The sequence below is a fragment of the Dermacentor variabilis genome, chromosome 2, assembly GCF_050947875.1.
Source record: "Dermacentor variabilis isolate Ectoservices chromosome 2, ASM5094787v1, whole genome shotgun sequence".
Taxonomy (NCBI): Eukaryota; Metazoa; Arthropoda; class Arachnida; order Ixodida; family Ixodidae; genus Dermacentor; species Dermacentor variabilis.
In genome coordinates this window covers 213,119,259-213,143,962 of record NC_134569.1, presented here as the reverse complement: position 1 = coordinate 213,143,962, position 24,704 = coordinate 213,119,259, and the positions used below count along the sequence as shown (strand labels likewise).

At 47.5% G+C, this 24,704-nt stretch overlaps 1 protein-coding gene across 1 annotated transcript in view; it reads left to right on the top strand.

The window, feature by feature from the left end:
- The window catches only part of LOC142573090 (uncharacterized), a 119,741-nt gene that overhangs the window by 28,225 nt on the left and 66,812 nt on the right, over positions 1-24,704 (top strand). Inside the window, exon 3 of the mRNA XM_075682602.1 lies at positions 16,775-16,984. Coding sequence (XP_075538717.1) covers positions 16,775-16,984 — 210 coding nt within the window. The remainder of the gene's footprint in view (positions 1-16,774; positions 16,985-24,704) is intronic.

Below are 24,704 nucleotides of genomic sequence, written 5' to 3'. Positions count from 1 at the left end.
CCATAGATGGCAGATATTTAAAATTTTGAGTGAATTAGGACAATTTTATGGGTGACGTATGCAGGAAGTTTCAGGTGTCTAGGGTGATTACGCTTTTTGAAAGTAATTACTGAATGCTCATTACTGAAGCCTTCTTCGTGAACGAAGCAAGGTGCGGTGTTTATATTTCGTAGAACTTGGAAGCGTGTAATGCATGACGAACGATAAATGTTTCATCCGTTAGCCTTTAGCAGAAATTTACTTATTCAAGTTTTCCAGAGTGTCACACAGCCGTAATTATTCCTTGTATTCCCAAATTCCTAAATTACTATACAAGTCGAGAGCTTCAAATTTGGAAATATTTGTCAGAATGTTAAGTTCAGTATGTGGTGAACCCTTCGTGTTGGCGGAATAAGTACAAGCTTTGCAAATATTTACTTAACCCTCGTGTTTCTCCTTATTTTCATGTATCGTATGAGGCTTGTAATTAGATCTTTTTTTTTCAGTGTTCTCGGTGAACTAGAAGTGGCACTTCATTTATATATCGGAAAACGATGTGTAAGATATATAGCTAACCTGCACGCGAAGCTCTAAATATGCGGGTTAATCTCGGCATTTGCACTCAATGGCGTATGCAAGTGCTCCGCATCGTTCTAAGTGTGTTTTTCAAGCCGCGCAAAATTTGGCGCGCTGCCATGACATAACTACACATACCAACAAGGTCCAAGTCGGCAAGAATGGGAGAACCTCTATGGCAAATCTGTGTGCGCGACTAAATGCGCGTGGATCAAATATATCTGTAGCTTTTGCAAAACAATCTTTAGGCAAGCGTCCGCGTGTGTCACGCTGTCTTCACCAGCTACGTTTCCCAGTGTCTTGAAAGATCTTCGAGTTACACAAGGTTTATATTTAGTAGAAATTAAAGGCAGCTTTAGCGCAAACGGTTTGCGAAATTATAACATTACTGACTTAACTACGAGCACTTCAAAGAATTCTGGAACTCATGTAGTTTTTTTTTTCAATATTTCCATGTGTTATGCAAGGTTCGCCCGGTGTCGTCACAGAACTAAGCGAGGCACCTTGTATCGGTTTCGGGAAACTAAGGGCCAGGTGGTAGGTGAGGTGTATGAAAAGTTCAAAGTGGGCCCATTGCGCCTTTTGCAATAAATTACTTATGCAAGCTCTCTCGAGTGTAATAAGTCTGTTTTGCGGGCGGCGCAAAATATATCCCGCTGTCCTGACATAGCGAAAAACGCCACCGAAATTAAATTTAGCAGGAACGTGGGGGAAATTAGGGAAGATTAGTGTGCGGGGTAAAAGGCCTGTGGAATACATGCAACTTTCTTTTAAAAAGAATGTTTTAAACATGTATTGGAAAGCTTATGTGAACGTTTTACGCTATGTTTCCCAGCATGCCGAGGGAACTGCAAGTTACACAAATTTTACAGTTGCCGAAAATAAGAAGTACGTTATGGGTAATGTGTAGGCAAAATTAAAAATTTTTCGGCTAATTACGTCCTTTGCAATGAATTGCTTGATCAAGCGCGCCAAAGCATGCATGACTGACATTTGCGAGCGGTGCAGTATTCAGTCCCCTGCCATGACATTACCATTCGTGCCACCAAGATCAAACTTAAAATAATGGGCGGACCGCCATGGCAAATTGGCATGCGAAATTGAATGCGTGTGCGCAAAATACGGCTTTGCAGAAACTTTCTGAAACAGGTGTTTGCAAGTGTCAGGCTACTGGTATCAGCTAGATTTCCCAATCCCAACTGCGTCATCATTGCACGGTAGGCCTGAGTTGGAAATGAGGGCATTATGAAGGAGGATGAGGAGGAGAGGTAGAGAGAAAGACAGGAGAGGTTGTCTAGCCGGTGCGTAGACTGGCTGGCTACTCTGGGCTCTGGTAAGGGCGTAAAGGAAATGAAAGATTACTGTAAGACGCGTGATCAAAAGTAACCAATGAAGGAAGGAACACAAGGGAGAGAAAATACCTGAACATGAGTGCGACGCAGCGCACGACACTTCTCAAAGTCTGTCACTCAGTGCGCATGCCCTCGAGAAACTTCAGTGCGTACTCAGCACAGAAGGCATTGACCGCGTTGTAACGCGTGATCGAGACATTCTTACGAAATAGGCGATAAATTTTTAAAAAAAGGAGAAACGGAGGGCATGTGCCTGCTTTTATACGCCTAGTTATCAAAGCCTCTGTGCGAGAGCGGTCCGAACGTCAGCCCGGCGGGCGCCGCGGGGATGGTGAGAAGGAGCGGAAGCCTTTCATCGCGTGGCGTACAGAAATTATTCCAGGGACCAGTCATTAATTAAGCTGCGTCGGCTTTCTTCTTCGATGCGGGCACTTAGCATGCGGTCATCACAGCTCGCTACTTCGCGCGCACTTGGCCCTGCATTGGGAGGGCAACAACGGCGGCGCAAGTCCAGGAAAATATGCTTGTAAAGAAAAAAAAAACAAAGAAGTAACAAAGAAAGAGAAGGAAAAAACCAACAGGGGGCATAAGACCTGCAAGTGTGTCAAGAGCCGCGCGCGCGTAAAAGGGCCCGGCGCAGCCGGCGTCCCCGAGAGCGGTAATTAGAAAAGATGTCACGCGCACTTTTGACGCTCTCGCGCATAGTCCGACCGGTAATTGCATTAGGCTAATTGCGTAGCCTGCGCGCTTGTCAGCGCATACGCGCGCTGACCCCTCGTCTCCCCCCACCTCAGCGGCAGTCAGTTTAGCCTTCAGCCTTTGCGCGCGTTTAACGAGCCACTTAAGGCTGCGCGCGGCCTTCGACGTCCCAACACTGCGCCCCGTTGCTCGAGAAGAAGAGGCGCGCACTGGTGGAGGGAGTGGAGGCAGCCGGACGTGGTCCGGTTCGAGCTGTTGTCTTCCCTTTATTTCTTTTTTTTTTCCTGTGAAGAAGAGGAACTGCATGATTCTTTCTTTCTCTCTTTATCTTTCGCTTTGTTTCTTCCTGTCTGAACTTTTTCAGTCGTTTGAGGTGCTTAACTGAGCTACCCTTCCCCTTCTCCGCCCTTTCAACGCTTCTTCAGCTTTCGCATCGTCGTTGATGCGGTCGTTGGAAGTTGGAGCATGTCGTCATCAGTTCGAGGTTATAGTTTTCCACGATGATAGCTTTCACCGCTTCTTAGACTCTATGAATCGTACGCAATGACACTGTTTCGAAAAATTTAGCTTGTGGTTGTCTCTCTCATAACGAGATTTCGTTTGTCTGTTCAGACGTGAAGTTTCTCACGTGCTCCGCACGTGTCACAAATTATCTTGGTGTCTTAACCAGCCAACAAGCGATGATAACGAGGACAGCAAAGGGGAGAATATTTGTAGCTTTTCTTTTCATTGAAGTAAAGGAATGATGCATAAATGGAAACGGAAGTAGATAAAAAAAAAAGAGTGCCCGCAGGTATGCATAACGCAATCAAAATCAAGAACTATGATTGGTAGCTGGCACCTGAACTACATTAAATCAAGCCTAGTGTTGGCCCCTCTGGTTTTGTAGACACAGAACTACTTCCTTTGCGTGGATCGCAGACTGCGAGCGCCACGTGAGCTAAAGCGTTATCCTGACAACGTGTAACGAACCGAAGGGGTTCTCTGAACGAGCCTAAGGGTCCGGAACGGCTGGAAGGTTGAAAACCACATGTCTGGAAAGTCACAGATTGTAGGCATACAGTGACAGATGACATCGGGAAATAGCAGTTAGACATGAAGCAGCCGTAGACTGTGGGGTTCGCCAGACATGCACACCATAGCGCACCACGGTGACCGCGTGTGAGAAGGAGTCCTTGTCCGGTGGCTCTGAAGCACTCACCATGTACGTGTACGTACTAATCCGCCCAGCACACCTGTACTGGGAGCTAGCAGTGGACCCTGCTGAAGACGGTTCGGTGTTGTCGAGGCTGCTGCAGCTGTCACTGCTTAGAGGGACACTAAAGGCAAATAATAAGTCAAGCTAAAGTGATAGATCAATGCTCGAAGATGCCTAAGGCGCCAGTATTATGGCGAATAAAGTTTTAGTAATTGAGAAATTGGGGTAAATGCACGACACGATTTGCGACTCACCAGGGGCATTCAAGTACTAGCCCGATGACGAAGGCATTCCTCCTTTTATTCTGTCGCTAGTACTCAACTTCTCGTAATAAAAAAACATTATTGCATTCTATTATAAGACGCAAGAAAATGCCGCTTGCCCAGTTCTAATCCGTGTTAAAAAAAATAACTCTCTGACGTACCCTTGACAACGACGCGGGTGGTCGAAAGGTTTCGTTTCCACTCGAATCTGCGCCGCCCGCACCTTCGCGTTTCAGTAGTTTTATTATCGCGTAGTGGTGCGCTGGTTTTTCTGGCTCGCGAAGCTTCCACAAAATACAAGTAGCAGAGATTTCCATGTCGCGGTGTGCCCGAACGGTCCACGCCAATTAACCTAAAGCAGCGCTACACCGGACTATACAACGCTCTGTCTTGGCTCGGGTTTCTCGCGTTTGCCTTTCGCCCCCCCCCCCAAAAAAAAAACCGTAGCGCCGTCTGCCGGGAGCCGTTTTACTCACCAATGGTAGCAAAGGGCGGTGATGACGTGTGCAACGTCACCACTCCCTCGCTAGGGGGTGGGTGATTTGAATTGCGCTAATGGTATCCCCAACAATCAGACGCGATTTTCTGTTCAACGAAGTTTTTTTTTTTTCTTGGCACGAAATGTCGCTGCGAAGTTTCTGGAATGGTGTTTAAACAGTCCAAGTTGACTTAGTATTTGCCTTTATTGTTCCTCTAAGGGCTGATTACGTGAGGGCCATTTCACCTTTTGCAGATGAACCTTTCCGGAAACCTCCGAAGACACCCTCTTGCTGCCTCATTCTCCGATTAATGAATACTTGATATATCGGAGACCCACAAATGTGCAAATTGTTAAGACGTGAGACTATGAGTAATAACGCGCCTCATCTGTCGCCTTTGGTGTAGTAAAACTATTCATGGCTGTTCGACAATTAGACCATTTTGCGACATAATTTGCGATATAAATGGGGCATAGGTGAAGTTGTAGCATGGTCCGTATTTCGTTATTTTATCACTTCAAGGGGAGTAAACTTTGACATTGAGTGCAGCGCACTCATTTTAATATGGAAGAAAATGAGAACATCACTATCAAACCTAGTACACTAAAGTAGTTTTCTTATTGCGGATAAGTTAGAAGACTTAGCTTAACCATTTCACTTCGCAGCCACGGTGGTAGAGTCAACCACAAAAGCTTACGGACCCCGGGATCTCCGAAAACGTTCAATTTCCGAGCAGCTTGTAACAGTAGACACTAAAACCGAACATCGCAATGTTGTTCCGTAAATAGAAATTCCACTTCCACCAGTCACTAGAACTTGCCTTTCTCTGTCAAATGCAACAAATTTCATTAAAATTGGTCCATGGGTTATCTCAGAAAATCGTTTCAGCGTTTTACATGCGTTTGAATAGGCCGTGTCGGATTTGTGCCCGAGCTAAAGCTTCCTCTTAATAGTCGGTGATAACACGTTTGCTTCCGCCTTCTAGCGCCCCACAACTGTGCAGAGCTTATTGAACTTCTGTGCAGCCAAAAGCTATAGAAAACGCAAGCTTTCAACAGGCAAGCTCTTTATTAAGGGATCTTTATTTCAAAAATACTAAGCCTTTTTATCAGTCTAATAGCCCAAGTTTTGCGCGAAATCGTCAAAATAAAAAAAAATGTCGCAGTTTCGCTCGAAAGGCGAAGCGTCGATTGCGATAACAAATTAGTAGACAGCTATACGAAGTAACCATATTAGTTTTATCGGTCATATAAGCTTGCAAACGTTTGCTTACTAATTAAACTAACAATCGAGCTGTCACGTGCTCACAGGTAAACATGAACACATCTCGCTCTATGACCGCGGAAACTCGCTGTAAAGACGCTGGAGTTAGCAAACGCGGCAGCAGCAGCGAGCGAATCGGCCTTCGTGCTGTCTCTTGCTGTAACGCGAACTAAACATCGAAAGCACAGTGCATCGAAAGCACAGCGTCGAGCGCACAGTGTTTCCTTGTTTGCCTGCATCGCCGGACCTTGCATCGACTCAGTAATATTGTGCATTCGTTGTTGCCTTAACCGAGAAGAAGAATTTTCACAATGTTAACAAACTGACCCAGCCGGCGAGGACACGAAATTCAAATAGGCGTCCATTTGATTTGCGTGCACTCGCAAACGTAACACAGCTCGATACTAGCGCAACCGCTTGTCATTATTTTCCTTTTTTCTCTCAACCCTATTTTGTGTCCGTTACGCAGATGCCTCCATTTGTGTGCATTTGTGCGGAAGTTTCGGTCTCATACTACAGCGAACGCAGATTAAGCCAAAAGGGAAAGCACATTACTTCTTTTTTTTTTGTTTCCCGCGTTCGTCAATTTCCCTCTTGCTTACATTCTGTGAATTGTTATCCTGTCGTGATAAATTAGAGTAATGTATTTGCGCCTTCGTAAACACGCATAACGAGAGTTCTTTTTTCTATTCATTCAAATTTTTATCGATATTAACTGATCACAGTATGACCGAAGTTCTTTGTTGTCGGCTGCACATCAAGAAATAATAACGGCGCTCCTTTTTCTTTTGACAAACCCAATGTCGCTTGAATTCTCTTCAAACTGAACCTCTAATGATCGCGGGAATAGCTTGACAGCTCTCCCCTCCCCTCTTTTTTTCTTCATTCAGAGCGAACTATGCCGCCCCTTTTTCCACCCATAAAGAATTCCGGCGCGCGCTTTTTGTTTCGTTTCTGTTTTTTTTTTTATGGAATACTTCATCGTTTCCCTTTTTTGAAGGCATTTCTGTTTGTCACGACCAACAGCGTCGTGACAAACAGGGTTGCTTATGGGTGTGGACGTTTTCACGGCGAGCTGTCGCCGACGCGGGTGAAGCTGCTCTCAAATTTCGTTTTAGAGAGAGAGAGAGAGAGAGAGGAAACGCGACGCCGAATCACTCGTCCCCTCGTGTAACGCTCGTACGTATAAACGTCGCTTCCCTCGCCCGACACCACTCAATAACACTATTGATAAATGCGCAATCTCCGGCGAATATATACGGAGTATATGGCGACGACCCGGAAAAATTGGGTTAGCTCTCCTTGTAAAGGAAATACGAATCATCAAAGAAAAAGAAGTGAGGATGGTGAGGTTCGAAGTATTTCGCTAGACACCAACCTAACCTTGGAACAGCGCCTGCTTCTACTTCGCACGATGCGACGCAATGGGTGATAATTTCAAAGCCCTGTAATGGCGTATACTGTGAAAATAAGATGCGTGCTGAGTTATATAACCGCTTAGCCGGTGTTTACAAATCTAGCTTTCGCATTTATATGTGGTTAGAATGTCCGCAATGGCACGTGTATGCTGGCTGTGGCGTTTTTCTTTTTTTCATTATTATATATTCTTTCACTTTCTTTCGTCTTTTTTTGTTTGATGAAACGAAAGTAAGAAGTGAAAGCTTATCACTCTGTAGGGACAACGGCTGCTGTATTCCGCTTATGACTACAAAGTATACCAAAAGTAAAAGTTAGCAGAAACTGAACAAATAATAGCCCAATATTAAAATTTTATATCTATGGCAACCTTCCGAACTAATTCAGACTAAATGCGTACCTTTAACTCTCCCTTTCTACGATCAAATGACCACTGAAACATCAGGAAACCACCTTAGCTTGTCTTTCCCATTTTTGCTTGTCTGTGCACGATGTTAAGTTCTCGGTCACTATTAATTTCACTTATTTTTCTAACATCGCTACTTACCTAGTCACCTCATCCAGATGCCTACATGTCGCCATTTTATTATCAATTACCTGTGTGCGGTAGACATATATTTTATAAAACAAACGCAAGAAGTCGGAAAGAATCGGTTACCTGTAATGTCCGCGCGAATATGCAGCTACGACATACGCCTTTTACTGCAACGGGCTTGCCTTTTCTGCTTCTTGTTAAACTCAAAATTATGTTGTTGTTAGCCCTCAGTGATGGATGGATGCATGGATGGATGGATGGATGGATGGATGGATGGATGGATGGATGGATGGATGGATGGACGGACGGACGGACGGACGGACGGACGGACGGACGGACGGACGGACGGACGGACGGACGGACGGACAGACGGACGGATGGATTGAAAAACTTTATTACGGCCCATTAGGTCGCGCTAGTTTACTAGCTCGAAGCGGGCCTCTCCCACGTTGGGACCGAAAGGCCAAGCCTTTCGGCCGCTTCGTGGGCCCGTTGGACTGCGCATAGCTGTTCTTCGAACGTGACACTGCGTAGAGCTGCGTCCCACCGCTACTCAGTGTTGTCCTTGTCGCTGCGTAACGCGTAGGAACGCCAGAGCATATGACTAAGATCTATGGTGTCGTTACATTTATCGCATGTTGTAGGTGTATAATTTGTGTCTACGAAGTTGCACAGTGGTAAACTTCGCAAGTTAATTGACTAATATTTGTTTACTGAGTTAGTAAAGTTATGCAATTCAGCGTTCCATAGCTGCACAGTGAGATATCACACAAGCCGTATAGTGGCGGACTCTAATATGATCTTTGCCATACGAGGCTTTTCGACATAAGCACCAAGTAGTGTGCACCAGTGTTTTCACGTTTCGTTCCCATTGGAATAACGGCTTCTACTACAGGACATATACCCGTTCCCTCTTGTTCAGCTAAAGAAAAGCACTTAGCTGTTGAGTCAATCTGACGACGACCACGGGTCGGGCCTTAGTCAAGGTGCTCCCCTGAGCAAAAGCATACGGACCAGGAGTTCCGCGGCAAAGACCACGGGTCTGACCTTAGTCAAGGTGCTCCCCTGAGCAAAAGCATACGGACCAGGAGTTCCGCGGCAAAGCCGTTCTTTTTTTTTTTTTTGCCTATGAATTTAACTTGAAATTGAGTACGGCAGTCAAGACTTGGAACTTCGAGGTTTACAGCGCGGTCGTCAATTTCAGTTTGTGAATCCATATTACGAATAAATGAGATATTTATTTCGGTGAGTCTGTGGTCTGTATGCTTTTGCTCGCGGGTGTGCATTAACGAGGGCTCTCCCTTCCGGCATCCTACTTCTACCATTCTTGGTCTTCCTGTTCTTTTAGGTTATGTTTGTAATATATGCCAATGCGTCACACATTTTGTCTCCATTAGTGGTTCATCAAACACAAAACCTTTGGCTTGCCAGCAAGTTCGGCCCGATTTTTGTATCTTGTTGCTGATGCCTCTTACAGCTCCGTTTATTACATTACAAATATTTATTGTGGCGTCTCATTATCCCAACTCCAGACGAGGCCCTACCGAGGTCCCGTCACGCCACCCAATAACGACCCATAAAGAAACATCGTTCGCTGCCATTTCTCCCAAAATTCCGCAGCGAAGCTGTCGAAACAAATCACCGTAATGGCGAAGACGACGAAGGTTCTATGGCGCCTCCGTGGCTGCACATGAATCACGCAGCCACAGCTCTCGTATATATATATATATATTTACTCTTGATGAGTCAACAGACATAACGTACCATTTCGTGGCTGCACAGAAAGATAGAAACTGTTCTTAACTGGTCGGATAATTGGTCGGCCTTGTAGGCGCGCTGATGTTAGGCGCGCACGTGGACCGGGCGACGAAACTGCGAGTGGTGGCAAGGGGGACGCTTCTCCTTCCCCTGCCTTTTCTTCCATCCGCCAACAACAGACACAGACACGACAACGGTACGTGGAAGAAAGAAACTGGGGAGAAGAGGTGTGAAGCCATAACGTGGCGTCGCTACTTGAAGCGAGCTAACGGGTGTACGTGTTGGGCGCTGTAGGCGGCGCTGCTAGTCGCCACCGAGTCAGGGTTGTTGGCTTCCCATATCCACCCATTCCCCTTTCTTGCTGTACGCCGCCAGAGGCTATAAAAATCCAATTTGGCGGCTACCGCAAATGGACGCGAGAACAAGGTGAACTCTCCGGACGGCCGCCTATTATTGCCACGTATTGGGCCACGACGGTTCGTCGGTTGCTGCCGGTCCTAGCTTGCCGACGTGCAGCATGCACGCACGCACGTCCGCGAGCAAGCACAAAGACTCCTGAAGCTGCTTTCCGCGTGTGCCCTCGCGGCGAAAAACGGAGGTAGATTTACGCAAACTGTGCATTTCTAAATTGGTGCAGCACGGCCATAGCTAGAGATTTTGCGCCGTCATATCTATCGAACGTGCTTACAATATCGCGTGCACTGTGCTGCTCTGTGGCGTATCCCTTCGCGAACATTGTAGTATCAGCAGGCAAGCGGACTAACTTGTAAGGCGCGCGGCGAAAATGCAAAGTGTTTCCTTTAGTGGGCGTTCTTATAAGAACAGACAAAGATAATGCGGAACATGACGTTGTCGACATTGTCAACTCTGTTCATTTTTTTCATCACCACTGGTGAACACATCAGCCCGCCTCAAGCATCTGCAGCACTGCACAGTTCTAGCTAGATAGGGCAGAAGTATACCAACGTAGGCCAGTAGTCGAGAAAGGAAGAGTGGGGTACGCAACGGGGAAACGGCGGTGGCAGCGGCGACGTATACGAGGCTAGGGTGATCACGTACGGGCTGTCCAAACTTACGACGTGTCCAATGGCCTGTTCATTCGCGGAGAAGCGCCCCACCAGCTAACTCGTGTCTGACTGCCTATACATTCCCTGCGTGTATACCTTTCTCCGACCGTGCGCTTGCTGTAGCAGCCAGCCGCCGAGCACGTGTCCCGCAACCAACAGCATAAATATACAGCTTCGCTCACTGCAGCTGCTCCCCCACTGCTCCCGTTGTTCCTTTCTTTCCCCGCCGCAAGAGGGTTCCACTCTCAACCTTCTCCCCTCCACCTCTCCACCAGCGCTTTTCGCCTCTTCTTTTTTTTTTCGTTCCATTTTTGGGGCGTCTATTACGCTTCTCGCAGCCGCGTTTTGAGAGGAGGCTATAACCGAATTATGGAGCAACTGCCGGGGATTATGAAACTTTGATGAAGCCAGTCGGCCGAGCCAAGCCGAGACGAGACTGGCGAGCGAGCGTCGTCAAAGCCGCAAGACGCGAAAGACGTTTCCTTCCTGGGTTAATCACGGTACTGTTTCTGCCTTTTGTTGCTGCTGCGGACAGTGGAAGCAGGAACGTTCCGGCGGGGCTCATGACGCTCTCATTGAAGCCCGCGCGTACGGCGGCGGTGGTAGAGATTCAATTTAAAGGTTACGAGCGGGGGCCACGCGGCTAATGGTTTAGACTCGGGACGGAGTTTTCTTTCTTCGCTTGCTTTTTGGCTGTCTGACATGTTCCATCATGCTGTTTGTTTTGGAGAAACAATAAAGTGGTGACAAGAGGGGGCGAAAGCGGAGCCCGGCGATACATAGAGCTGGCTGCACCTCTGAGTTTGCGGTGAAATGCAGACGTTCTTCCGCCATAATGCTTATCTTCTTATCGTTCAAGAAACGACACCTTAGGGTTCCTTTATCATTTAGTTCTTTTTTCTTTTTTTTTTTGCGGATTACAGTAAGCTAAATGCGTAATGGACAACACACGTGCAGATGACACAAACCATAAACTAGAAGTGATTGCAGTCTCAGAAGTAAACAATAAAAAAAGTTTTTCAGGAGGAAAGCTGCGTGATACCAGAGCAAAATATTCGAAGGATGGTACTGTTCTACAGTTTCTGCCTTGCTTACTGGCGTTTATGATAGGTATGTTACGAATTTGTACTCTCCGGCGCAAAAGTAGCGTGAAAAATTAATTTGCCCTCCGTGAATTGCGACCTCTTTTACGGTACAGCGCCTAGGGGCAGAGAAGGGGAGGGGCGAGGGGGGAGGTGTACACGAACCACTGCATGCAAAGAGCCCCTCTTCTGTCACCAGGCGCTTAAAACACAAAGGCTGGCGGCAACATTTGCACTATAAGCATAGAACCTCACAAACTAGTCAAGACAGCTTCACGTTTTGTAAACATTAAGGGGGCAGGAGTGGGAGGTCTGCGATGTTCCTGAGACTTGCACTAACGCCGGATAAGTTAGTTGTGAGTTTGGCACGCTTACTCTTTTGTATTGAAGACGGACAGCATACCAAGACAAAAAGTATGGAATGGTTTTAGACGAGGTTGCATGGATAGGGAGATACCGAGAAAAGCTTTACGAGTTGGCTACGAGGCTACTGCAACATATTAATGTGACACTCTAATATGAAGTTAACGACCACCGAACTGAAGGCCGTTAAGCGCCTTTGTGCTTGTGGGCTGGCCTCTATCTCGTGGCGTAGTTTTCTATCAGGTGAGCTTCTACGTAACAATATGAATAGCGCTAATGGATGGGAGAAGGAACACGTCCAATTGTTATTTTAAAGCTAAGCTTCTTATGCGAACCCCACCTGCGCCTCTCTTGCTGCGATCCTGCTTGCTGCTGCTGCTCGTGCATTCTCGCCGAATAGCTTGCACTCGATGGATGGATGAATGGATGGATGCTAAGAACGTCCCCTTTGGAACGCGGCGATAGATGGCGCCACCAAGCTGTTGTTAGTATACGGTCGAATACCCTAACTATGCCAAAACAGAAAGGAAATGAAAAGGAAACCTACGAAAAATTCCCATAGCTAATCTGAACCCCTTTTTGAAACATTGTTTTTGTACGCCTCCGTTGTTTGTCCTTTCCCTGCTTTTCTTCCACCAATCTTCCAATCGCGTCTTACTAGTCTCTACTGCGGACATGTTTACTTTCCCCCTGCTCTCACTGAACCCAAGGGTTTTGAGGAGGCCAGTGGAACCTAAATCGACCACTGGGCAGACATCTTGCCATTAGCTTTACCGTAGCAAACACATGTTGCTTCTTCCTTGTTGTATCTCGCTTTTATGCGAAGCATATTACTAGAGCTCAACCCAGCTCCTCAGGCGCGGCGGTGTCTTCAAGGCTGACCACGTGACACCGTGACGTCACGACAGAGGAGAAACGGGGCTCCAACTCGCGCCGTCGCTCGCGGCGGTATATAAGCAGCTGCGCTTGTTTCTAGGTGGCTTTGGCTCAACTCTTGCAAGATGGGCTGGGTGGGAATCGAACCAGGGTCGCCGAAGTGTGAGACGGAGACGCTACCACTGAGCCACGAGTACGATGCTTCAAAGCGGTACAAAAGCGCCTCTAGTGAATGCGGTGTTGCCTTAGAAACGAGCTGTTTCTAAGGCTCAGGCGTGCGTCGCTTGCTCAGGCGCACATTTCGTTGCCGCGCCGAACGCTGCGTTGCTCGACGCTCACCGCGTCCAATGCGGGGCGCGTAGTCGCTGCGCCGTGGCCCATTGTCTTACACCCCTTGGCGGGTCGACGGGAACGCTGTCGCGTTCCACTCTTGAAGGCGAAGCAGAGTAACACATGAGTTGTTTCTTCGTCTAGCCGAACCAAATATAGCCAAGCAACAGCAGTTCACCAGGCTAAACAGTGGTTCAAAAACTAAAATAAAGGCTAGTATGCTTCGCATCCTGAGCTTAACCTTAGCTAAGCCACAGCCATTTTATAATCGCGTGTTCTAAGGCGTCCTGATCTCGCTTACAAAAGTAATGAGCTTCCCTTGAAGTTATCATAAAATGTTTCTTTCCTGACTTCGTTTTTCCTCTTAACTAGTTACTCAGGGCAGGTTTCTTTTCCATTGCCGCCACCTATGAGATCATCTCAGCCTCTCTGACCTTCGCTTGACGTTCTTGTTACCGTGTTGCTGACCATGCAGGCCGCATACTTGCTGGTAAGCTTCCTAATTATTTTCCTCCACTGTGAATCAATATTTTTCCTGTACAAATACCTGAACTCTTTCAGCCCATTTACTTTCGTCTTCATAATCAATTTTACTCTGAGCTTCCCTTACTTCAAAACTTGTCCAGCCCATATCACCCTGCACGGCTTCATTCGTAGTCTTCCCGTGAGCGCCCGATGCGAGGCGTCCCACTGAGCTTTGATTCCCATCGAGTCCTGATTGAATCCTTGATTTCAAGCAAACAACCGCATTTCCAAATCTAAGTCCTGGGACCATTGCACATTTCCACGTGCCCCGGAGCACCTCGTACCTATTGTATCCCCATAGCGCTCTGTGTTTCATTATAGCCACATTTCTCATTCTCTTTTGCCTTCGTTTATCCATATATCAAATTATTTCACGCGAGGTATTTCCTGGCCCTGTATTGACACTGCCTGTTCACTGTTTTCATTGAATACCATACTCCTGATTTTTAACGCTAATTTCCACACCTAAATTCTCACCTCCCTGTCCACAGATATTAGCCAGATGTTGCACTATTCTATCACTTTGCTTGTTATCACTTCTATTACTTTGTTTGTTAACTAGCAACACAATGTCATCCGCATAAAACAAACATGGAAGTTGCTGCTCTAGAACTGTACCCGCCTGTTTGTACGAGAGATTAAACTCAATATTACTTCCCTCTAGCCCCCTTTCCATCCTCATCATGTACATCATAAAAACCAGTGGGGATAAAGGGCACACCTGCCTCAGTCCCTTGTTGATATCAACTTTCTCCTCGCGCCTAATCCCTTCCCATTCAACGCAAACGGCACTTTCTAGGTGAATCTCTCTCAAAAGCTGTAGACAATCGTCGCCGAAGCCTTCCCCTTCCAGAATGTCACACAAAATGTTGTGGTCTACGTTGTGATACGCTAAAAAAGCCATATATGACGGTCTCGTTTCTACTCTGAGTATATCAACACACTGAGTAAGGAGGAATAAGTTATCATCCAGACGCCTCTCTATTCTGAAGCCATTCTGGATTCTCCCAAAATGCCTTAACTCTCTAGCCATGACTGCAGCTTTAATTTAATTGCCTGCATTGCTAACCTGTATATTACCGATGTAATAATCAGCAGGCCATACGAGTGAATTCTATCTTTCTCCCCCTTACCTTTAAAAATTAAATTCATTCTACTCTGTCGCCAACTGTCCAATATTCGTCTATCTTTTAAGTATTTTCCACTGCTTTCACCAGAGCTTCCTTACTTCTTAGTCCTAGTCCATTAATCAGCGTAACGGGAACCTCGTCTAGCCCTGTGGCTGTGCGCTTAGGAATTTTCTCTTCGGCTTTCTTCCAGGTGAAATTTGTCAGCACCAGCTCCTCTTCCACCTGGGTCTCTTTCATGCCCTTTTTTTTCTAAACTACAACCTCGTCCTTGCCTTGGAAGGATTCGGCTGTTGTTCTGTAATTTAATGCCGCGTCCCCTTCCATTTCGCTTCCATTTTCGTCTTGCATATGTTGTTGTATTGTTGTTGCCTTCCTGCCCAATAATTTTGTGTGGTTCCAAAATGTTATAGGTGTGGGCTTCTTTTTCTCACGTATTTTTGACAACCAACATTGACTTTCACGTTTGATCTTTGCTTGCACCAGTATTTGAACCATTGATTTTTTTTCTCCTGGTATATTACCCATTTTCTGGCTATTTAATCCTGCGGCAACTGCGCTTTCTTTGCCTGCCTGTGCTCTCGAGACGCTTTCTGTCGTTCGGCGATCGCTTCTCGTATCTCCTTGTTCCATCAGCTGTTCGGTTTCTTTTTTCCTTTCCAACGAACATGTTGTTTCTCTTTCCGTATTTCTATCGTTATTACACTTAGAAGCTCACTATATTCTCACTCTTGGCCGTTTGCCAAATTCTTCCTCGACTCCTCTGACCATATTTGTTATTTGTTCAGTGTTCAAATTTGGCCTCGCCATTTTGTGCTCCTTGCTCTCCTTGCCAAGTACATGTCCCATTTTCAAAATGATGCGGTTATGGTCAATCCCTTTGCTGCTGTACCCTTCCTCGTCAATGACCATTTCTCTCAACTTATCATGAATTCCTTCTGTCATCAGGCAGTAATCAATGGTCGATTGCCGCTTTTACCACTTCCCGCGTGGTGTGCCCGTCACACTTAGGCCCTGTATTTACGATAACGAGGTCATGTTGCTCACAAAAATCTAGCATTGACTTCCCGTTGTTGTTGGCACAGCCATCTATATCCTGTATGTGGGGGTTCATGTCACCTAATAGGATAATTTCGGCATCATTCCCGAAACCCTTAATATCAACACTTATGCATTCCACTAACTCTTTATTCTTCTCTGCGCAATTATTTTCCGTCCACAAATAGGTTACGCCCAACCAAGTTTTTTTTCCCGCTCATTGTACATGATAACCAAAGATGCTCTTGACATTTTGAATTTACCCTTTCCAATTTGGCTCCCTCATGGGTGAGCATTCCGACTCCCCCTCCCTTTCTTTCCAATTTATTTCTGTTGCACCTTTCCCAAATATAAGTATCAATTACTGGCGGCTCTTCCGAGTATTTAAGGTGCGTTTCTGTAACCGCATACACTCCTATTTGTTCTCTATTTAACTTCTCCTCAATCTGTACCAGCTTTTCCTTTCTTCTGGCGCCCTGCATGTTTTTGTAACCTATTGCATGGCGAGCCGATATTCCAGTTGACATCAAGAGAAAAAAAATTGAGCTTGGCAGGACATGTACGGCGTAGTGCAGATAATAGGCGGTTATGAAAGTTACAATATTGCTGTCAAGGGAACGGAAGCGTAGCCAAGGACCGCAGAGAATTATGTGGTGTGATCAAATTGCGAAATTTACAGGCATAACTTTGAATCAGCTAGAGCAAGACATGGATAATTGGAGATCGCTGGGTGAGCCCTTCGTCCTGCAGTGGGCGTAATATAGGCTAACTATGATGAAGTTGATGATGATGACGATGATGATTGTTCCTAAATATGTTCCGTCTATTTGTTCAATGCCTTTCCGTAGACTGCTGTTCTCCGGAACCGGATGGCCTGAGCAAGCTGGCAGCATTGCCTGGTGGTCGACCGGCGGTACCAGCACCTTCCTCGCCTCCTCGTCGGCCGGAGCTGGCATCGTCTGAAAGAAAGGCGGACGTGCACCATCCTCCTCCTCTTTCAATCGGTTCCGGACCGCCGAGACTCAAGGAGGAGTCCGCCTGCACCCCCGGCAGCAACGGTTCGGGAAGCTTATCTTATTCAGTGACTACATTACGTTGTCATATAAGCGCTAGAGAAACTCGCCATAGCGTTCATTTAGTGATTTCATTTGATTTTAGTTGTTCCTTCGTTCAAAGCGTCCGGACCGCCAATCTGTAGGAACTTAGGCACCAAGGCGAATAGCATTTATTGTTATAGTGCTTTAACACGAAGCCTTGCGTTACCAGCGCTCATGTCAGTTCCCATCGCAGGGCGTCCCGAATTATAACCCACAATCTACAATGCCCGCTACAGATTTATTAATTCTGTAAAACAAAACATGAGACCGGGCGAGAAAAGAGAGAAAACAAACAACGCAAGTATAAATAGCGGTATAACGCTTCGGATTTTGGAATCTTATATCAGGCGATCATTATAACCAAGAAGAATATAGCCTGTGCTAATAAATGGTATAATTAAAGAAAAACCAGGTTGATTATAGAGCAGAACGAACGAGATTGTAAAGAAGGGAGAAGGGATGGAGTGGACGAGCGCATGAGCTTCTGTATTGCTGCTACAGCACTTCTGGTAAGGTTTTGTTGGAGTGTACTTTCGCGTATTTTGCTGCAGTTTCCTGAGGGGCTAATAAGTTGCGTGCATTCTCAAAGGCACTTCTTTACTCCGAGAACCAGCTGTGTGCCAGAAATCAGCCGACCACGTCCGTTCGTCAGTTTGTCACGCTTTGCTTGAGGCGCGGCATGCCGCAACGTAAGAGAGATATTCAAACACTCATGTCTCGGATAAAACTAACGACCACTGATTTTCAAGTCAAACGTCCTACCCACTACGCTACGGCCACACTGCGCCAGCGAACACACGTTACTGGAATTGTCAAGTCATCCTCCCACATTCTAAAACGTGCATAATGGGCAAAATAATACTGTCATGAAATTCATTTCGCATTCGTCCGTGTGAAGAAACGGAGAACGTGTGGCACACAGCGAATAACCCTGCTCGGCTCCAGCAAATAGTTACATCAGATTTAATGCGGGTTTGTAATGTCACTCAAAACTTATGGCGAGAGCGCGTAGAGACATTGTTCGAAATACTCTTGCGCGTACTCGTACACGGTGTTCGAAAAATGTCACGAAATCATCCGCGCAATATCGTATTCCTGAATCTGTTCGTGAGCTATTTCAAAGACATGTGCTGGAAGCTCTTATACTGTTGTCCAGTAGTTTCACGGGGCTTCACCAAGAAGACGACGAAGTGTCTTCTTGGCAGAACACTTGTTTCTGTGCTCTGTGAATTTTTGGTGAAATCTTCGCCTTTCGTCGTGCCTCGCCTCCCCGTCTTGCTGCCATGGAAGCGGAGAATGCCAGCGGCCCGCCTGTCCAGAAGTCATCACGGCCGTCAACCGCAAGGAAGCAAGTTGGCTCCCCGAGTGACACCGAAGACACCGAACTGTACTCTGTGTCGGAAGACGACTCATCCAACGACGGCTGCATACCCATCCGGAGCAAGAGGGCGAGTAGAAAAATCGTCAACACAGCACCCGAGCACAACGACTATGAAGTCAAGTCCTGCGCGCTGTCCACACGTCATCATCTGCATTCCGGAAGAACCGTGAAGCAACCTACGATTGCTGAACAGACGAGCCCTATCCATTTTTATGGAATGTGCGACGTCAGATCAAATTAAAGACATAAGAATAAATCCACGCAAGAATATACTCGCCATAGACGTGTACAACGCGATTGCGCTTGGAAAACTTCAAGAAATCACGGAGGTAGGCGGAATCAAAATGCGTCCCTTTATCCCGATCGACGACACATCCATAGCCGGTGTCATTTATGACATTGACATTGCCATTCCCAATGATGACTTACCTAGCCTCATCAAGCCGGCAAACGAGGGCACGATCATTACGCAAGTGCGCCGCCTTGGGAATACGCGCTGCGTAAAATTAATTTTCAAGGGGGATTGTATACCACCCCACTTTAGTCGGACATTTCCGACATCCGGTTCGACCATACATCCAGAAGCCGCTTCAATAACATCAGTGTTTCAGGCTAGGACACGTCAAGGGCGTGTGTCCCAACTCGCTACTGTGTCCCCATTGCGCTGAACCTCATGCAGAACAGACCTGCGGTGCCACGGTCCTGAAGTGCGTCAACTGTAACGGCCCTCACGCGGCCTCCTCAAAAGACTGTCCCCGCATCAAGAGGGAGCGCGCGGTTCCCAAGCAAATGTCCAGAGACAATTCGGCCCGCAGGGAGTCAGCCGAAGTAGTCCGGCGTCGGTGTCAACGTCGGCACCATCGTACGTCTTCGAAGAAGGCGCATGCGGGAAGTGACAGTACCCACTCCACTGCGGTACCACTTAGTCGCGCCGCGAAAAGGCCCACCACTTCCACGAAGGATGCAGAAAAGACTCTTTCTTTAGAGGAATGGCCTACGCTACCCAGCCGCTCCCTTGCTAAGGAACCTCAGAAGGTCGGGGCCCCACCGGATCCTTCCCCGGCCTTGGATGATTCACCTAAAACAGACCGCCAAGTCATCTCGGTGCTACGTTCTCTCACGGAGGCCATTCGAGCGCTTTTAGTGAACATGGGGACACCGTCTGCTCGAAGCGAACTCAAAGTGCTGGACGCCTTAAGCCCAGTGATTGCATCTCTCAACTAGAAAGATGGCTACCCATACCCCATCCTTCTGGAAAGAAGTCAAGGCAGCGTCCGTCATCCAGTGGAACGCCAGATGGCTAAAATCACGAATTTTAGATTTTCGTCAGTTTGTGTACACCAATGTGTTTACACTCATCTTCATTTGTGAGCCCAACTTGTCGAAACCAATGAGACTGTAAGGGTACGAATTTATCATGTCATCAACAAATGGTGCATGCAGCAAAATTGTCGTTTTTGTTCGTCGGGAACTCACCTATGTTTTGCAACCAATTGGGCCCCGCGACGACAATCAATATACATGCATCACAGTTAAAAAGGACAAACTCTTGTTTACTCTCATAGGCGTGTATATGTCGCCTTCCAGCAATTTCGATACCAAAAGATTTGCGGATATCTTGAGTGTCTGTCCCGCCCCATGGGTCATCATAGGAGATTTCAATGCGCAGCATCCAGCATGGGAAAATACAAGGACGAATTCAAGAGGATGAAGATTAGCAAGCATCGCCTACAACTATGGCCTTCTCTCCTGAACGATGGTAGCCCTACCTTTCTTCGAGGCGTGACATACGGCAGCTGCCTCGACCTTGCTTTCGTCTCCAACTCTACCGCCAGATGTGTGAAGTGGTTTCCAGACATTGAGACACATGGGAGTGATCACGTTCCCACCTATCTTAAAATCAAAGGCTTGTCGTCTAGATCAGGCCCACGGAATACCATTCGGACGATTCAATGGGCCAACTTCAAATCTGAGATGGAAGATGCCTGCCGCGAAGGCCTACCCTCTGGGTTAGAGCGATCTATTAAAATTACGATGCAAAACGCTACTCGCATGATGAAGATCTCTTCCACGCGAAATGACTTCGACATAGACTTAGAGCGACTTGATGCACTTCGTCGCCGGGCGAAACGTCGATATAGGAGTACATAATCAATCCATGACCTCAGGGCAGCCAGGAGGATGCAAAAGAAGATTCAGCGTCGTATTGATAGATTAGCTTTGGAACGTTGGGCAACGTTTTGCCAGACACTCGACCTCCACAAGCCGCTGTCTCACATTTCGAAAACGGTTCAAGGCCTGGGTTGCCTTCCGGAACGGCCTTTTCCATTCAAGGCGCTAGCGCTTTTCCAAGGGCGGCAAGAAATCGATGTCGCAGAAGACCTTTTTGTGCGGATCGCAGACCATGCGACTCATCCAGATCCTCCAACCCGAGCTGACGTCCCCCATTCCCGTGATTGCCGCATGGACCTTCCTTTTACACTGGAGGATGGATGGATGGATGGATGGATGGATGGATGGATGGATGGATGGATGGATGGATGGATGGATGGATGGATGGATGGATGGATGGATGGATGGATGGATGGATGGATGGATGGATGGATGGATGGATGGATGGACGGATGGATGGAAAACTTTATTTGGTCCTGCAAGTAGTGATAATTAATCACTAAGCGGGCCACTCCCACGTCTAGACCGGAAGGCCAAGCCTCACGGCCACGTCGTGAGCCTGCTGGACAGCCCAGAATTGTTCATCCAGGTTGGGCTGCGAAGTGCAGCCTCCCACCTGGACGCATCCTTGATCGCCGAGTCTTCAATTCTTTCGCAGGACCGGAGCATGTGTTCGAGCGTGGCTAAGCACCACAATCTTAGCAATAAGGCTCTGTATACGTCTCCGGATAAAACATGTTCAGTCTTCGTGGGCAAGGATAAGTACCAGCCTGTAGTAAGCGTAATGTAAGTGCTTGAGCCCTGTTTAGTTTAGGATGCGGCAAGCCGTAAACCCTGCGATTAAGCAGGTAATACTTCGTGATTTCATTGTATATGGAAGGGAAGTCTCTGTTCTCGGGGAGTACCGCCACGCCGCGGCGGTAGACTGTAGAAAGCGTAATGTAAGTGCTTGAGCCCTGTTTAGTTTAGGATGCGGCAAGCCGTAAACCCTGCGATTAAGCAGGTAATACTTCGTGATTTCATTGTATATGGAAGGGAAGTCTCTGTTCTCGGGGAGTACCGCCACGCCGTGGCGCCGGGCAGAGCGGAGGGTAAGATCTCGCGCTGCCTCATGAGCGGACTCATTGAGATTCGGTGGGGCTCCCTCAATCCTCCCAAGGTGAGCAGGGAACCAACCTAAGTAGTGCTGAGAGATCTCACATGTCTGCATAATTTTAAAAGCAACCTTGGCCACCGAGGCCTTCTCAAAGGCCCTAACGGCCGACTTTGAATCGCTATATACAAAAGGCCTGCGCCTGTCAACCAGGGCGAGCGCAATAGCCGCTTGCTCCACGACCTCTGGCCTATCAGTCCGAACGGTAGCAGCGTTAACGACATTGCCCTCATTGTCCACGACAACTATGGTAAACACCTTCCTCTCCTCGTTAAAAGAAGCATCGACAAAGCCAACCTTCTGATTCTCATCACGAATGAGTCTCAGCAGGCAAGCCCTCCTGGTCTTTCTTCTGCCCACGTTTCGCTGCAAATACATGTTACTGGGCACAGGCTTGACATGATACCGATTACGGACCTTCAAGAGAATACCGACCTGAAGCTGCGAAAGCTTCTCCTGAGGAACACCTAACTCTATCGAAATCTGCCGACCCGCGCTGGTCGTAGAGAGACGCACAATCTGCGTCCTCTCCTGAGACCCAGCTATCTCATCCAAGGTATTATGAATTCCCAGCTGGAGAAGACGGTCGGTGCTGGTGCACATTGGCACTCCCAACACTTTCTTCGTGATCTTCCTAATCTGCGTGTCAAGCTTCTCCTCCTTCTCCTTCTCTTTACAACGGAGGAGCTCGAAGCGGCACTAGCTCTCCGCAGGCGCTCATCATTTCCGGGCCCAGATGGTATATCACAGCGGGCCTTGTGCTATCTCGGAGAACCCGCACGGATAGAATTGTTGAGCATTTAATACTCCTCATGGCAGGATGGAAATGTTCCTGACGAATGGAAAGTAAGCCGCCTGGTGCCACTCTTAAAGCAGGGAAAATCCCCACTAGAGCTCACCTCTCACCGCCCAATAGCGCTGGCCAGCTGTGTAGGAAAGATAATGGAACGGATGAACCTTGGCCGCCTGGAATGGTACCTTGAACACTACAAGATTTATCCGCTTTCCATGGCTGGTTTCCGACTTGACCGCTCTTCCATCGACAATGTAGTTGATCTCGTTTCATATGTCCAGCACAAAAGGTCCCGTAAGCGTTTATCTGCAGCTTTATTCTTAGATGTGAAAGGGGCGTACGATAACGTATTACATGAGGCCATCCTCGACACTCTTGCGACGGTCGGCCTAAGTGGTCGACTCTTTTTGTGGATTGCAAGTTAGCTATCTGTAAGATCATTCTATTTGTTAACTGACGATGGCACAACTACGCGACGCTATACCAGCAGGGGCGTTCCTCAAGGCGGGACTCTCAGCCCGACGCTATTCAACCTCGCTCGTGTTGTACTTGCTGAATACTTGCCAACTACCATCAAAATTTCAATATACGCTGACGACATCTGTGTCTGGACTTCGGCAGTCGCACGTCCTCAGATACGTGCGCGGCTTCAAAGAGCGGCCACTTTGACAGCGAACTACTTGTGCAAACAGGGCCTCAGCATATCACCAGAAAAGTGCGCACTAGTGGCATTTACTCGCAAACCCATGACGCCTTATGTCATATCAATCAATCGGCGGACCATTTCCTATGTCAGAACCCACAGATTTCTTGACGTAATTATTGACCGAGACCTCTGTTGGAGCCCGCACGTGGCCTACATGAAACGGCGCCAGACTGCAACTTCCCAACTGTTTAAATACTTGACAGGAAAGACGTGGGGGATGTCAGTAGACGCAATGCTTAAACTCTACAGAGCTCTCTTTCTCGGTTTTTTAAGATAAAATCTACCTGTACTGAACAACACCTGCAAGACAAATATTCGTGTTCTGCCGGCAGCACAAGCTCAAACACTCAAGAGTCTGCCTTGGTTTGTCCAGATGCACGTCAACAGAGGGAACTCTTGCGATTGCTCGGGACCATCCAATGCGAACTCACATTACGGTGGAAGCCCTCAGAACGCACATCAGACACTTTGCACGTGCCCCCTATCACCGCCTTGCAACACTACCTTCAGACAGGCACCAAGCATCATTCTCTAAAACTATCGTCAAGTGCAATGACAAACTTCCCTCGGGCTTCACCGCTGCATCTAAACAATCGATACCCCCTTGGTGTCTTATCAGCCCCACAGTCCATCTCAATGTACTAGGAATCGGGAAAAAGTCTGAACTTTCGTCGCCTGTGCTCAAACAACTGTTTCTGCTTCTTCTGCACGAGAGGTACGCGGAGAGTGAACACATTTATACTGATGGTTCCACAAACATCCTGTATTCGTCCTCTGTTGTGGTTGTCCCAGATGGAGCTTTTACCATCAGCTTTAGGATTGATTGCCCAACAACATCGACATCTGCTGAACTAGCTGCTCTTCGCGCTGCACTTTGTTTCGTGAATCGTGAGCCACCTCGACAATGGTCAATCATCAGCGACTCAAAGGCAGCCCTACAATCTGTGCTATCAGCTCGGCGCCCCGGGCCATTCGAGCAGCTCGTATTCGATATTAGATGCCTACTCCATACATCAGAAAGGACACCACGTGACGTTTCAGTGGCTGCCAAGTCACTACGGCGTCATAGGAAACGAAGACGCCGATAATGCCATTCGGGCAGCTCTTGAAGACGCACAAGAAGAGGCCATACCGCTTTCACGATCCGACGCAGCTAGCAGACTTCAAGTGCTTGCACAGGAGATAACGCTCTATCTATGGTGCACACAAAACAGCCAGACCAACCGGAGCAACCGTCAATACCACCTGCCCTCTTTGATGCATCTCTATATGCCAACTTGACTCCGCCGAAGAGAGGCGACTCTGCTTTATCGCTTATGGCTAGGGGTGGCTTACACGAAATCTTACTCATTTCGCATTGTAATGGCCGACAACGCTCTCTGCAATGCCTGTCTTTGCGAGGAGACGCTGGAACACACCCTGTGCGACTGTCCTGAATATAATGTTCAGCGACAGTCCCTGGCATCCGTTCTAGCG